At 37.8% G+C, this 14,760-nt stretch overlaps 1 protein-coding gene across 19 annotated transcripts in view; it reads left to right on the top strand.

Moving 5' to 3' along the window:
• Positions 1–14,760, top strand: part of DST (dystonin) — a 496,974-nt gene that overhangs the window by 320,109 nt on the left and 162,105 nt on the right. For all 19 annotated transcript variants that reach the window (XM_079934485.1, XM_079934486.1, XM_079934474.1 and 16 more), the window contains 18 exons: positions 53–146; positions 439–593; positions 1,641–2,103; positions 2,185–2,313; positions 2,467–2,544; positions 2,623–2,784; positions 2,874–2,978; positions 5,610–5,705; positions 6,547–6,672; positions 7,274–7,426; positions 7,616–7,770; positions 7,977–8,103; positions 8,577–8,760; positions 9,693–9,850; positions 10,761–10,939; positions 11,872–12,010; positions 12,836–13,029; positions 14,203–14,365. In XM_079934485.1, the coding sequence (XP_079790611.1) occupies positions 53–146; positions 439–593; positions 1,641–2,103; positions 2,185–2,313; positions 2,467–2,544; positions 2,623–2,784; positions 2,874–2,978; positions 5,610–5,705; positions 6,547–6,672; positions 7,274–7,426; positions 7,616–7,770; positions 7,977–8,103; positions 8,577–8,760; positions 9,693–9,850; positions 10,761–10,939; positions 11,872–12,010; positions 12,836–13,029; positions 14,203–14,365 (2,860 nt within the window). The remainder of the gene's footprint in view (positions 1–52; positions 147–438; positions 594–1,640; positions 2,104–2,184; positions 2,314–2,466; positions 2,545–2,622; positions 2,785–2,873; positions 2,979–5,609; positions 5,706–6,546; positions 6,673–7,273; positions 7,427–7,615; positions 7,771–7,976; positions 8,104–8,576; positions 8,761–9,692; positions 9,851–10,760; positions 10,940–11,871; positions 12,011–12,835; positions 13,030–14,202; positions 14,366–14,760) is intronic.

The following is a 14,760-nucleotide window of genomic DNA, read 5'->3' as shown; positions in this document are numbered from 1 at the left end:
ACTCTATGACTTTAGAGGGAGAGGCTTTATTTTATCTCATTCCTTCTTTTAGATTGGACATGTTGCAGCAGATTGCCAGCCGAGTTCAGAGGGGCAGTGTCATTTGTGAAGACAAACTGATGCTTGCTCGAAACGCTCTCCAGTCTGTAAGTTCATTTCAGGAGCTGGTGGGATTGCAGTAGGTGGGTCAGTGTGTTCGGATGAACTAAAACTTTGCATAACGTTGGGTAGATTGGTCTACTGAAACAAAGTTTGTTAAAGATTATGATTACTTTGCTTTCTTGAGGGAAAACATGTTTTTGAAGCAAAAGGGAAAACAGAGAAAATCCAAGTAGCTTCTGTTCTAATACTTCGAGTTTTATATTTGAGGCTAGTTTTGAAACTTGTTTAATTAATTAATTAATGTAGAATTAATATTGAGTTCTTTTAAAAATACAGGATTCTAAAAGATTAGAATCCGGGGTGCAGTTTCAGAATGAAGCAGAAATTGCCGGGTATGTCCTTGAATGTGAGAACCTTTTACGCCAGCATGTAATTGATGTACAGATTCTTATTGATGGAAAATACTACCAGGCAGACCAGTTGGTACAGAGGTAAGAGTGCTTGTTGGTCAGCCCTGTCCTTCTGGGTGACTGTTTCATGGCACCTGCATTAAGAATTTAGAGTGTGACAATTTTATGAAATATTTCTTAAGCTCTTTTTTGTTGAAAATGTGTGTCATATTAATTCTGTCATAGTTGGGTGTGTTTAGTAGGTTTTGTTCTTCAAAGGTAAGTAATAGAAAAAATTTTATGATACATATAATATTTAACTCTGTAGTAACTAACATACAGTTGAAATATTCATGTGTGATATTTGAAAAAGGGACAGTATGTGAAAATTATCTTTTAAGTCAGCATTTCAGTTTTCTGTTTATCTTATCATGAAAATGTTCCTAATAAAGTATTGGAAGAAATATATGTGCATAAACATCTGTATCTCTGAGAAGTAGGTTTGGGAGTAGGGATGGAACCTTTCAGGTTGAATACTATATATATTATATATGTAAATATCTAAATACATGAGATATATAAAGCAAAAATTATAAATGATGCTTTGACCCAGTAAGTCCACTTTTAGGAATCTATAGTAATTCTAAATATAGAAAATATCTAAATAAATATAGGGAAAAAAGCCTTTGTTCATGTCAGAAATATTTTATAGTAACAAAAATTTGGAATCCTACATGTCAAATAGTAGGAGAATGATCATATTATAGTGTAGTAATTGTGTTCATTATAAAATATAGTTATAAAAATCGTGATAATATGCAGAGTACTTATAGTACAATATTCAGTGAAAAAAATTGTGATGCAAACTTTTATCAATGTGATTACAATGACATTTTAAAATAGACTTTATTTATTTGAGCAGTTTAGGTTTATAGAAAAATTGAGTGGAAAGTCCAGAGTTCCCATATCCCCCCTCAAAGCCCCTTCTCCTGTTAGTAACGTCTTGCACTAGTGTGATGCATTTGTTACAGCTGATGAGCCAATATTGGTATGTTATTGTTAATTAAAGTCCCTAGTTTACATTAGAGTTCACTCTTTGAGAAAAATGCCTCTTATATTATAGCTTATCCCTTTTGATTTTCTTTTCAGGGTTGCAAAACTGCGCGATGACATCCTGGCCTTAAGGAATGAATGTTCCTCAGTGTACAGCAAGGGCCGCGTGCTGACAGCGGAGCAGACGAAGCTCATGATATCAGGAATCAGTCAGAGTTTAAACTCAGGGTTTGCACAGACCTTAAATGCCAGTCTGAACTCAGGGCTGACCCAGGGTCTAACGCCTTCCCTGACCCCATCCAGTGTGACCTCAGGCCTGTCATCAGGGCTGACTTCTCGCCTGACCCCATCTGTCACTCCTGCATATACACCTGGCTTCCCATCAGGATTAGTTCCAAATTTCAGCTCAGGAGTGGAGACAAATTCCCTGCAAACTCTGAAGCTGATGCAGATCCGAAAGCCCCTTCTCAAGTCGTCTCTACTGGATCAGAATTTAACAGAAGAGGAAATCAACATGAAATTTGTTCAGGATCTTTTGAATTGGGTTGATGAGATGCAGGTAAAAATATTTACTTTACCTGAATTTCAGGCTTTATTGCTACCAGTTTCTTTTTCAAACCTTATATCTTTCTATTTAAAGGTGCAGCTGGACCGCACTGAATGGGGATCAGATTTGCCAAGTGTTGAAAGCCATTTAGAAAATCATAAAAATGTTCACCAAGCTATTGAAGAATTTGAATCTAGCCTCAAAGAAGCTAAGATCAGTGAGGTATGTGAATTTGAAATCTGTATGTATTTCATCCCAGCTTCTGTTCTCCTCTTTCTATAAAAACCCTGTTGCAACAGGGTAAATGATACATTGCTTGTGAATCAGAATTCCTTAAGATTCCTAACCTTGCCATCTTTTTATCCCATGTTATAGATCCAGATGACGGCACCTCTTAAACTAACTTATGCAGAAAAGTTGCACAGATTAGAAAATCAGTATGCAAAACTCTTGGTAAGTTTTTTTAACTTCCTGTTCCCTTTACCTCTATGTGGCAAAGACACGATTCTTACAATGATTCTCCTTGTAAAGAACACATCCAGGAATCAGGAACGGCACCTTGATACACTCCACAATTTTGTAACTCGTGCAACTAATGAGCTTATTTGGTTGAATGAAAAAGAAGAGGGGGAAGTTGCTTATGACTGGAGTGAAAGAAATACCAACATAGCCCGGAAAAAAGATTACCACGCTGTGAGTATGACTTCTGTAACTAGATGTTAAAAATGCATTTCAGGTTTTATCATTTTCTAACATATTTCTTGCTTGTTTCTTTAAATTAGGAATTAATGAGAGAACTTGATCAAAAGGAAGAAAATATTAAATCAGTTCAGGAGATAGCAGAGCAGCTGCTTCTGGAAAATCACCCAGCCCGATTAACCATTGAGGTAAGTCAGAAAGTGTAATAGTCACAGTGGAATACAGACATTTGATTATTACCCTTCAGATTCTTCTATTGTTGATAAATTGAAAAATGCAAACTATCAAACTTCTATTATAACCTGAATCAAAAAGAATGTTTCTGACAGATCATACTGATTTGCCTTCAGTTCTGCTGAAGTGTGTCACCCACTCATCACTTCCAATAAAGGTACTTTGTCAACCCCTGTGGCCAAAGAGATGTAGTACAGTAACTGTAAAGGATCTTGTCTTGACAGGCTTTGAGGTTGATATTTCTTCCTAACCATATGACACTGCCCCAGCGATGTAACCTTACTCGGTCCCATTCACTTACCTAAAATGGGGGAAATTGCTTCTAACCCATAGAGTTGTGTGAGAAGAAGAAGAATGTACTCTTACTATTTAGTTCAGTTCTTGGTACACAGTAGGTTTTCAAGAAGTACTAGTTATTATTTAATTTACTAATTGTATTCACGATCCGGTTTTGTGAGGTGTTTCCTCAGGGTGTAACACACACATTTCAGACCCAGAAGGGGAGGGTTGACCTAGGGTTTATCAGGCTGCCTGTGGGGTGGTGGGGGGTGGGGTGTGTTTACTTTTGGGGCCTGATATCTACTGGTTAGAGTTAGTGACTGTCTGAATGTGCAGGGGGTGATGTAAGAGGGCGAGAAGCATGTAACATGGACAGATGTGGTGTATTTCCAGAGGAAGAAAAATGAAGCTATGCTTAACAATGGGACACGCAATTGAAGAAAGGAATCTGAGAGTCTTTGTTCACTGAAATAAGTCTTCGTGACACAAAAGATTCATAAAATTCTAGGCCTCACTTGGTGGTCTTGGGAATATTATAGGTGACCTTCTTTCATATAAAAATGTGGTTTTCATCCCCAGGAAATGCTGCATAGGAATGTTAAAGACACAGAAGGTAGGGTGGCACCAGGGAAAGGAAATTAGAATCATGAAGGGTCTGGATATACTTTTCTATGATGATCAACTAAAAGTGGGATAGATATTCTTTGGAGTAGAGGCATGAAAGCTGTTAGGAAATACGATTGTAGGTTGAGAATTTTGATGGGAATGGAAAATGTGGATGTGAACCTGATTACTTTTAGGTAGAGCTGTTAGTCTAATTAACTGAAAGTCTGGAACAATAAAATTAAGCCGTAGTTGTCCTTACGATTCCATGGGCCCATCCAATGTCTTGTGGGCAATGGATAATAGTTAATTATTAACTCTTTTATAGTTTATGTGAAAAAGAAACTAATAATCTGACCATGCATGATGTATCTTTTATAGCCAATTTACTCAAGTAGCTTAATTGGAGGGAGCAGGTAATGTGATCCAGATGTGTTGCCAGATTTCCAGTGCTGCCTTATGCATTCCACCCAAAAAGCTGCCTGGACAGAGCTCAGCAGGAGTGTTTTTTCCAGGAGGAAGGACAGGCTTACATAAGACAGTCATTAGAGCATCAAGGGCGCCCTCTTCCGGAAGCCAGTGAACTGAACCTTAAATATGAAAGGGTGTTTCTTGCATATTTTCTAGTAAGTAGGTGTCTTTTCTACAATATTTTTGCTCTCAGGAAAGAGACACCAAGTGGTAAATAAATATTCAAGTAAAAACGTATGAAATAAAAATTCCTAGTATTATCTTTTCTATTTTTAAATTTTTGGCCGTGTTGGGGTCTTCGTTGCCGCATGTCGGGTTTCTCTAGTTGCAGTGAGCGGGGACTAGTCTTCGTTGCGGTGTGCGGGCTTCTCATTGCGGTGGCTTCTCTTGTTGCCGAGCACGGGCTCCAGGCACGTGGGCTTCAATAGTTGTGGCACGTGGGCTCAGTAGTTGTGGCTCATAGGCTTAAGTTGCTCCACAGTATGTGGGATCTTCCCCGACCAGGGCTCATACCCGTGTCCGCTGCATTGGTAGGCAGATTCTTAACCACTGTGCCACCAGGGAAGTCCCCCTAGTATTATCTTGAATGTAATTCCAGAATTACACCAATAAGGGATTGCTTATGCCCTTTTCCACCCTCCCCAAACAGTCCCAGTAAAAACAAACAAATAAATCACCCCCACCCCTGCCAAGAGCTTCCAGACTAGTTTTGGAAGCAAAGACAGAGAAAACTACAGACCATGTATTTTTGTGTCAGGAGGGGTATTTTATGATCCAGTAATAGAAAAATTCAGAAAAAAGAAAGATGGAGGAAAATGTCATGAAAGAGGCATATCTGAAGATGCCATATAGGCAAGTGTTGGCAGGTGGAGGGTTGGTTTTCTAAAAAGCTGGGATAGCTTGCATCCATTTCTAATATTAAAGAGGTTTTCATGGACAAACAGCCAGAGCTAGCTTTTTCCATATATTTTAAGAAAAAAATGTCAAGAAGCTAAAAATTTGAAAGAAAGTGACTGGACTGATTGAAAAATTTATATTTAAACTTTTAGGGCTGGCTTTGTACAACTGGAAACTCATAGTTTAGAGGGACATTTGACTACCCCGATTTTTCAAGTCTTACTCTGTTAAAGAATTCTTATCATCTATGTAGACACTAGAGTTTTTTATGCTTGAGAAGTAAGTCGTGTGTCTTACTGTCCAGACGGCAACAGTGGCTATGTTTTACCTGTCAGGCCTACCGAGCGGCGATGCAGACGCAGTGGAGCTGGATCCTGCAGCTCTGCCAGTGCGTAGAGAAGCACATAAAGGATAACAGCGCTTATTTCGAGGTATGGAGGCAGAATCACCATGTCGATCGATGGTATTGCAATTTTGGCTGAGTTACAGAAAACATTTCCATAATGTACTGTTAAGATGCATGTATGTAGTGTTCAGGGGAAAGAAACCAAAATGTTTTCTTTGTAGGGTATAGGGATATATGTTCTTCAGGGTAAATGGAAGCATTCTAGTAAGGAAGAAATACTTTAAAAATGCTTAAAATGTCAGAAAATCTTAATTTTGTCCATGCTTCTCTTATTAAGGAACTATTTCATTACAGAGAGCTTTCTTTCTGTTCTTCAGAAATTTTAAAATATTCTTGGAATTTCACCCCTGATTAACAGTTGTTTGGACCCTAAAGTGAAATAGAAGTTCAGTCAAAATAATATCGAACCAAAACCACAGTATACAGAGAAACTTTGTTATATATATATGTATATATTATTTTTCATGTTCTTTTCCATTTTGGTTTATCACAGGATATTGGATATAGTTTTCTGTGCTATACAGTAGGAGTTTGTTGTTTATCCATCCTACGTATACCAGTTTGCATCTTCTAATCCTAAACTTGCAATCCATCCATCCCCCCCCCCACCTTCCCTCCCCCTTGGCAGCCACCAGTCTGATCTCTATAGACATAAACTTTGGATGGACAGTTAGAATTCATTCATCATCATCCAAGTTCAAGAATTGGTGTTTGGTTAAAGGAATGATTTTGGCTAAGTTGTCTTGTGATCATATTCTGTTCCCATGTAGGAGGGGTCCACACAGGGCTCTGGTACTCGAAACTGACAACTCTGGGCTTTGCTGACATTACGTACACTTTAACTGCCAGTTTTCATCTTTCCTTAGTTTTTCAATGATGCCAAAGAAGCCACGGATTACTTGAGGAATCTAAAAGACGCCATTCAGCGGAAGTACAGCTGTGACAGGTCCAGCAGCATTCACAAGCTGGAGGACCTCGTTCAGGAATCAATGGTATGAACAGGAAAACCTGCAAGTTTCATCAGTGATGTATAGTGAGGACTAGATTAGTGCTTTATTATATTTTCTATGTGCAGAACTTCATGTTTCATTGGTACTCTTGATATTTCTGCCTCAATCAAGCATTTAAACATTCAGTTTTAGTGTTTTTTGGTAACAAATACAACAAAAGTGTTTTTCATGTGATTGCCTGAATATTTTAAAATGCTTTCACTGTGTTGTGTGTGTCTGTGTTTAGTCATTCATTCCATAAATACTTGTTAGCATTTCTGTATCCCAGACACTATTTTAGGTGCTGGGGATAGAACAGTGAACAAAACAGACAAGAATCCTGCTTATATGCCGGGGATGGGGCTCAATAAACATGATAAATTAGTAAATATACATAGTATGTTAGATAGTGGTAAATGCGAAGGAGGAAAGAAACAACCAAACAAAACAAGGGAAGAGAGATGTCAGCGGGGGTGGGGAGGGATTGAAAGCTTAGACCAGGTGGTCAGGGAAGATTCTTCTGGAGAAGTTCGTTTAGGCAAAGCCCTAAAAGAACAGAGTGCACACGTTTTTACTTTTAAAATCCATCTGATTTATTCCCTAGGAAGAGAAAGAAGAGCTTTTGCAGTATAAAAGCACAGTCGCAAGCCTGATGGGGAGAGCAAAAACAATCATTCAGCTGAAGCCAAGAAATCCTGACTGTCCACTCAAAACTTCTATTCCGATCAAAGCCATCTGTGACTACAGACAAATTGAGGTACTTTAACTCCTAGAAACAGACCGGATTCTGGCATTGTTCATATATTTAAAAAATGAGGTCATATTGCTCATTAGTGGTAAAGTTTTCCACCTCAAAAATACAAAAAAAAATCCCAAGATTGGATGTGGAAAAAGATGAGTACCACAGTGACCTCATCTTGTTATTCTGTTCTTCTTTTAAAACCAGATAACCATTTTCAAAGATGATGAATGTGTTTTGGCGAACAACTCTCATCGTGCTAAGTGGAAGGTCATCAGCCCCACTGGGAACGAAGCCATGGTCCCGTCTGTGTGCTTCAGTGTCCCTCCTCCAAATAAAGAGGCGGTCGACTTTGCAAACAGGTTTGTGCACACTAGCTCCAGATGTAGGCCTGGCTGTGGAATTCTCTGAAGGTTAAAGAAACAATCAGTGCTTTGACAAGGCTCATAGGATCAGGAGGACCTAGAACTAGGAAACCTAGTATATGTCACAAACACAAAGAAAAATTGTAGCATGTGTTCAGAGGGAGTGGAAAGGCTGAATCTGAGTTTTCTTTCGTATATTTCAGAATTGAGCAGCAGTATCAGAACGTCCTGACCCTTTGGCATGAGTCTCACATAAACATGAAGAGTGTGGTCTCCTGGCACTATCTCATCAATGAAATTGACAGAATCCGAGCTAGCAATGTGGCTTCAGTAAGTATAAATCTGCACATCCACCTAACCTGTCCAAAGATTTGGGCCCCTTGTCTCGAGGGGTGGGTTTTGTATTTTCTCTGGGGTAAGATGGAGTCGAGCAGATCCATGATAATAGTCATTCATTCAATGAATATCTGTCCTATGTCTGCTGTATACGAGGCATCTTCTAAGGACTGGGGAATCTGGAAATCCCATACTTCATTCAGGGCTTACATTTTCATTGGGAGACATGGATGGTATAGTGTTTGGGCATATAGAGATGGGTGTAGTTTGATTTCATTTATTAAATTTTATAGTCTTGTTTTTTCTCATCTTTTAAAACCTAAGATTGTAAATGAAGAAAAAATTAATTTCCAGTGGTTTTCTATTTATGACTATTAACATAAACTCATGTCCCATGAGACCCACTTGAGATCTGTCCTTTTGAAATTTTACTCTTAGTTCTATAATGGATCACTGGTCTTCTTTAGATAAAGACAATGTTACCTGGTGAACATCAGCAAGTTCTGAGTAATCTACAGTCTCGTTTTGAAGATTTTCTCGAAGATAGCCAGGAATCCCAAATATTTTCAGGTTCAGATATAACACAACTGGAAAAGGAGGTTAATGTGTGTAAGCAGTATTATCAAGAACTTCTTAAATCTGCAGAAAGAGGTAAAGCATGGGAATCCTTGCCTTTTTTTCTCCATGGGTGTTTAGTCCAGGCTATTTTCTGCTATCAATGGGAATCTCAGTCTTAGGTATATTTTGTCAATCCACCTGTAATAGGTAGAAGCAATGATTGGAACATTAAATGCCTGTTTGAGGTAGGAAGATTCAAGGAGGGATTCAGTTATTTCCAAATGATGAATTAATAAAAAGATGTCAACCAAGTCGTATGACAATGAATTCTTAGTGTATCTACTTTTAAACATTTTCACTGTTTTGCAATGTAATGTTCAGAGTGATGATCTTTTAGTTTCAGGAAAGTTTCAATTATTTTTCCGTATACCAAACTTGGATTTTTTTAAAGACTTTTTCTTAGAGGAGTTTTAGATTCGCAGCAAAACTGAGAGCAAAGGGCAGAGATTTCCTATAACCAAACCTGAACTTTATACAGGGGTTGAAGGAAAAGATTTTGTCTTGTTAACTTTTGTTAAATATAAATTTTATTCCAAACACTTGATATAACTTAGAGACCAAAAAAACTTAGTAGTAATACTCTATTTAAAAAATTTTTAAACATTAACATAATCTTTACCTTTCATTGTAAAGGATTTAATTTAGTTTTTATTACTAATCTGCTACTAACATAATTCACATTTTTGTGAACACAAAACAGAGCAATATATTACTTTCTTTAGACATCATAAATCAGATATTGGTACTTTAAGTGGCGTTGGGGAAATTTTATTAAATCTTCATAAATTGTAATGTCCACGATTTCAAGATTTATATCCTTGGGGTGGATTTGTGGTGATAACTGGTAACATTAGTTTGACTAGCTGTGTTTTAGTAGTAGTAAAACTGCCGTGTTAAATCATGAACGAGAACATCCAAAAGATAGAAAATGAGGTATTTTCTAAACATTACATTTGTTTTCACAGAGGAGCAAGAGGAATCAGCTTATAATCTCTACATCTCTGAAGTCCGAAACCTCAGGCTTCGGCTTGAGAGCTGTGAAGACCGTCTCATCAGACAGATCCGCACCCCCCTGGAGAGAGACGACCTTCACGAAAGCGTGTTCAGAATCTCAGAGCAGGAGGTAAGGCTGAGAAGCGCGTGGGGACAAGATTAGCACAGATTACTGTCTTAATGACCTTTACTGTCGACTCTGCGACCTCTCACACGCTCCCTTTGCCAGGGGTCACTTGGTGAGGTCTGCCTATGTACTTAACGCTGATGGCAGACGAGGATTCTGTAATGCAGTTCTCTCTCTCACTTGGGTAAACACAGGAACACGTGCTTTCTCACCCATTTATGTGGAGGCTGCGAGGGCTTCTCACAGTTTCTCACCTGCTCGATGCGCAAGCGCTGAATTAGATGTTTGGGCCCGAGGAGATGGACAGTGAGGGAATGATTGATTATGAAACTTGACTGCTTTGGCTTCATTTCTTTGATAAAGTAAAAGTAAAGAGTATGTAAATGTCTTGCAACTAGAGATGATCATACTAAGTGAAGTAAATCAGAAAAAGACAAATACCGTATGTTATCACTTATATGTGGAATCTAAAATACGACACAAATGAACATATCTACAAAACAGAACCAGACTCACAGACATAGAGAACAGACTTGTCGTTGCCAAAGGGAAGGGGGGTGGGGGAGGGAAATACTGGGAGTTTGGGAGTAGCAGATGCAAGCTATTATATATAGAATGGATAAACAATAAGGTCCTACTGTATAGCACAGGGAACTATATTCAATATCCTGTGATAAACCATGATGGAAAAGAATATGAACAAAATGTATGTATGTGTTTAACTGAATCACTTGGCTGTACAGCAGAAATTAACACAACATTGTAAATCAGCTACACTTCAATTAAGAAAAAAGAATACATACGTGTTTAAGTTAAGGGTCATAATGGGAAATGTGTATTTTTAAAGTGTTTGAAGAAAGAGACACCATCTGGAGTGATAGCCTAATCCTCATGTTTGTTCTCTGTTGTGTAGAAACTAAAGAAAGAGCTGGAGCGACTTAAAGGCGATTTGGCCACAATCACGAGTAAATGCGACGACTTTTTCAGTCAAGCGGCCGCCTCTTCCACGGCTCCCACCTTGCGATCCGAGCTCAGCGTGGTCGTCCAGAGCATGAACCACGTCTATTCCATGTCCTCCACCTACATAGAGAAGTATGGAACCACTGCCTTAATAGAAATCATCTAAACTGGCTTCATAAAAGTGCCACTTATATATATAGGCTGTTTAGCCAAAAATGTTCATTTTTAAGAATACAAAATATTTTTCTTAATAACAAATATATTAAATATTTCTGTGGACTTATGATGCATCTTCATGCTGAAAGGGAATGTGAGCCCTCAGAGACTAGAGCATTAATGATCTTCCCACATGTTGCCTGTAGTTTTGGTAGCTCAGCTGTTGTAGCCTATAGAACTTTCCTCCCAGGCTTGGTCTAAATTAGGTTTGAAAGAAGCCCCTCTGCTGTTGGAATCTCCTGCTGAAGACCACTGTGGGGGCAGGACATGGGTTCTGTTAGAAGACCGTTAGCAGGATGTTAATCCTTTTTTAAAAATTTTATTGAAGTATAGTTGGTTTACAGTGTTGTGTTATTTACTGCCGAGTCACCGCTACAGAAAAAGTGATTCAGTTATACACATATATACATTCTTTTTCATATTCTTTTCCATTGTGGTTTATCCCAGGATATTGAATGTAGTTCCCTGTGCTCTACTGTAGGACCTTGTTGTTTATCCATTCAGTATATAACAGTTTGCATCTGCTAACCCCAAACTCCCACTCCATCCCTCCCCTAACCCCCTCCCCCTTGGCAACCACAAGTCTGATCTCTATGTCTGTGAATCTGGTTCTGTTTCGTAGATAAGTTCATTTGTGTCATGTTTTAGATTCCACATATAGGTGATATCATATGGCATTTGTCTTTCTCTGTCTGACTTACTTAGTGGGATGTTAATCTTGTAATAAAAGTGTCAGTGTCTCGGGATGAAGACCATGCTGCATCATGCACCCTCATGGTGCTTTGGGACTGTATTGTGGGAAAATAAACACTTACCAAAAGGGGGTGTTGTTTAATTCTCTTTTTCAGGTTGAAAATTGTCAACTTGGTGTTAAAAAACACTCATGCTGCAGAAGCCCTTGTAAAATTCTATGAAACTAAACTGTGTGAAGAGGAAGCAGTTATAGCTGACAAGAATAACATTGAGAATCTAATGAGTACTTTAAAGGTATGCCTTTCACTGCTGGCTATTTTTTAAGATTATCCTTTAAAAGTATTTCTCTAGCACTTGGCCCAGGTCTTCAGACATCAAGCATTAAATACCTGAACTTGAATACATTTCTGTCCATTCCATGTCCTGTCTCTGTAGTACCATCGCTTACTGTAAATGAGTGTGTTCATTCATTTTTAGTTTGAGGTGAGTTCTTTTCATTTGAAGTTTGGATCTTTTTGACAGTAGGTTTTTATAGTCTGTTCATGTCGGCAGCAAGAGGAGTTGAAGCTAAAAAGTAAATTATTGGTAATAGATTTTCTTGTGGAAAGAGGCAGTTATTTTAAGAAATCAAGATGAGTAGAGTAGTTAATCTAAGAAGGAAAAAGGCTGATAGTTATACTCGTCTGTTTCTCTTCTTCCATTTATAAAGCTCTGAGTAAAGATATTGTAAACCAATTGTGAGAAGTTTTCTCAGTGATTTTTTAATGCATGTGTTCATTTTTAAACAATGAGATCAGTAGATATTTAAAAAACAAACAATGAAAAAGACTTACCGAGGTAGCAGACTTGCTTATGAAATATATTTTATTTTATTGATGTGCAAATTTCGTTAGACTGAACTCTATAAAACTGTTGTTTTTTTTAGGTCAAAGTACAGTCAAATATTGGCAATTTTATAAGGTTCAAGCTAATGTAATATTTTGTATATGAAAGATATTCTTTCCATTGTCTGATTTTATAGCAGTCATTTGTAAATGAATGGTAAAATTAGGTGAATAATGTGTTTACACAATGAGCGGTTGATACGTTTTTGTAACTTTATAAATTGATCTATTTTAGCAATGGAGATCTGAAGTGGATGAAAAAAGAGAAGTCTTCCATGCACTGGAGGATGAGCTACAGAGAGCAAAGACCATCAGTGATGAGATGTTTAAAACCTACAAAGAGCGTGACCTTGACTTTGACTGGCACAAAGAAAAAGCAGATCAGTTGGTTGAGAGGTGGCAGAATGTTCATGCTCAGATTGACAACAGGTTAGCACCCTTTTCATTCAGTTTTAGCTCAGATTTATTCTCTGCATTCTGGGTAAAGTCTAAATGTATTAGGCTTTTTACTTCCGTATGTAATTCATTCCATAGAGTTAATTTCCATATGTAGTTAATTGTGTTAATTGCAAGAGCTCTGTCCAATTACATTTCTTTTTTATAGGGTGGCCTTTAGTAAGATATTTAACTTCCAAGTAAGTTATTTTTCTGTTCTGTGTTATTACAACTGTTTATGTACTCTGGCATTTATATAGTTAATCTACTTGCCTTTTCTGAAGGAAAAAACAATGTATTCTCTAATTATTAGAGAATTCTCTAATTATTACCACTGATAATATCAAAATAACCATAACTTAGTAAGAGGAGGGTGGGTCATGCATTTCCTAGGGCCGGATGTAGCATCTATACTAGACAGGAGGCGTAAAGAAACTGAAATGTCCTAATGCTCATTTTAATCAAAGAGACAAGAAAGTCAAAATCATTTGCCCACTGACTGAAATAAAAAAGTGAAAAGAAATGGGATGGTTTTGGGGGCTCATCTTAAAAGAAATGGAATAGTGTTCCTTCTCATTCATTTTTTGTTTTTATTAATGCAGCTAAAATGCATTTATTATATAGTACCATTTGTGAGAAATAAATTATGTTTAAATATTTAGTATCTAATCTCTAAAATACATGATCTGTAGGTTTAATGTAGTGGTTTTAAAATCATAGAAACTGGGGTGTTTAATCACAGTTCCTAGAAAGTACCCTCTGAGTCCATGTTGAACCATTCATTGCTACCATGTCATTTTTTCAGAAGTGAACTGCCATTGCTGCAAACTTTAGGTCTTCAAGACTTGCTGATTGATAATTATTATGGTTAACTTTCCAGTTTTCCTGCTTTTTAGCTTTAGTCTCTCGGGCTTGTCCCTAGAATAATCAGTACCGATAAATTGCACAAGTCCTGGAGAAAAAGAATTTGTATTCAACCCAAGGCAGTGTAGGTGCCCTTGGAGATGGGCCTGGGATGCTGTGGCCTCGAATTCTCGACACACCCCTGTTGTTGTGCTTAGTGCATCTTAGGACAGTAATACTTTGTCCCTCCCTTTTTTTCTACACCTTCCACCTTCCTATTGGTTACTCTTGGAAACCGTGACTATTCCTTTGTTAACCTCTTAGGTTACGGGACTTGGAAGGCATTGGGAAGTCGCTGAAATACTACAAAGATACCTATCACCCTTTAGATGACTGGATCCAGCAAGTTGAAACTACTCAGAGAAAGATTCAGGAAAACCAGCCTGAAAACAGTAAAACCCTAGCCACACAATTGAATCAACAGAAGGTGTGTAAACACAGTTCCTTGTGCTAGGGTTGTGTCTGCATTTGGTCACTCAGACCTTGACCTTCCTTTCTCTTGTTAGTAAGATAAGTCAGCAACTATTTCAAGGAAGGCAGGGAATAAATCAGAAATGTTAAAAATTTGCACTCAAACCTACATCCATCCCTTATTTTGATTTAAGAAAGTTGCATGTTGCGACAGTTCAAGTTTCTAATGATCCTTTAATCGTAGGTATGGAAATCTCTCTGGTACTTTGCTGGCTGCAATAGTTTCATGGGATCCTAAATTTAAAAAAAAAAATGGTTAGTCATAGAAAATTAAACAGCCACATGTGACCAAGAGTTAAATGCTTTGAGATTTTTGTTCCATCTTGAGGGCCAGTAATTTCTAGCTCTCTT

Source organism: Stenella coeruleoalba, assembly GCF_951394435.1.
Source record: "Stenella coeruleoalba genome assembly, chromosome: 10".
NCBI classification, from domain to species: Eukaryota; Metazoa; Chordata; class Mammalia; order Artiodactyla; family Delphinidae; genus Stenella; species Stenella coeruleoalba.
This window is presented reverse-complemented; position numbering and strand designations above follow the sequence as displayed.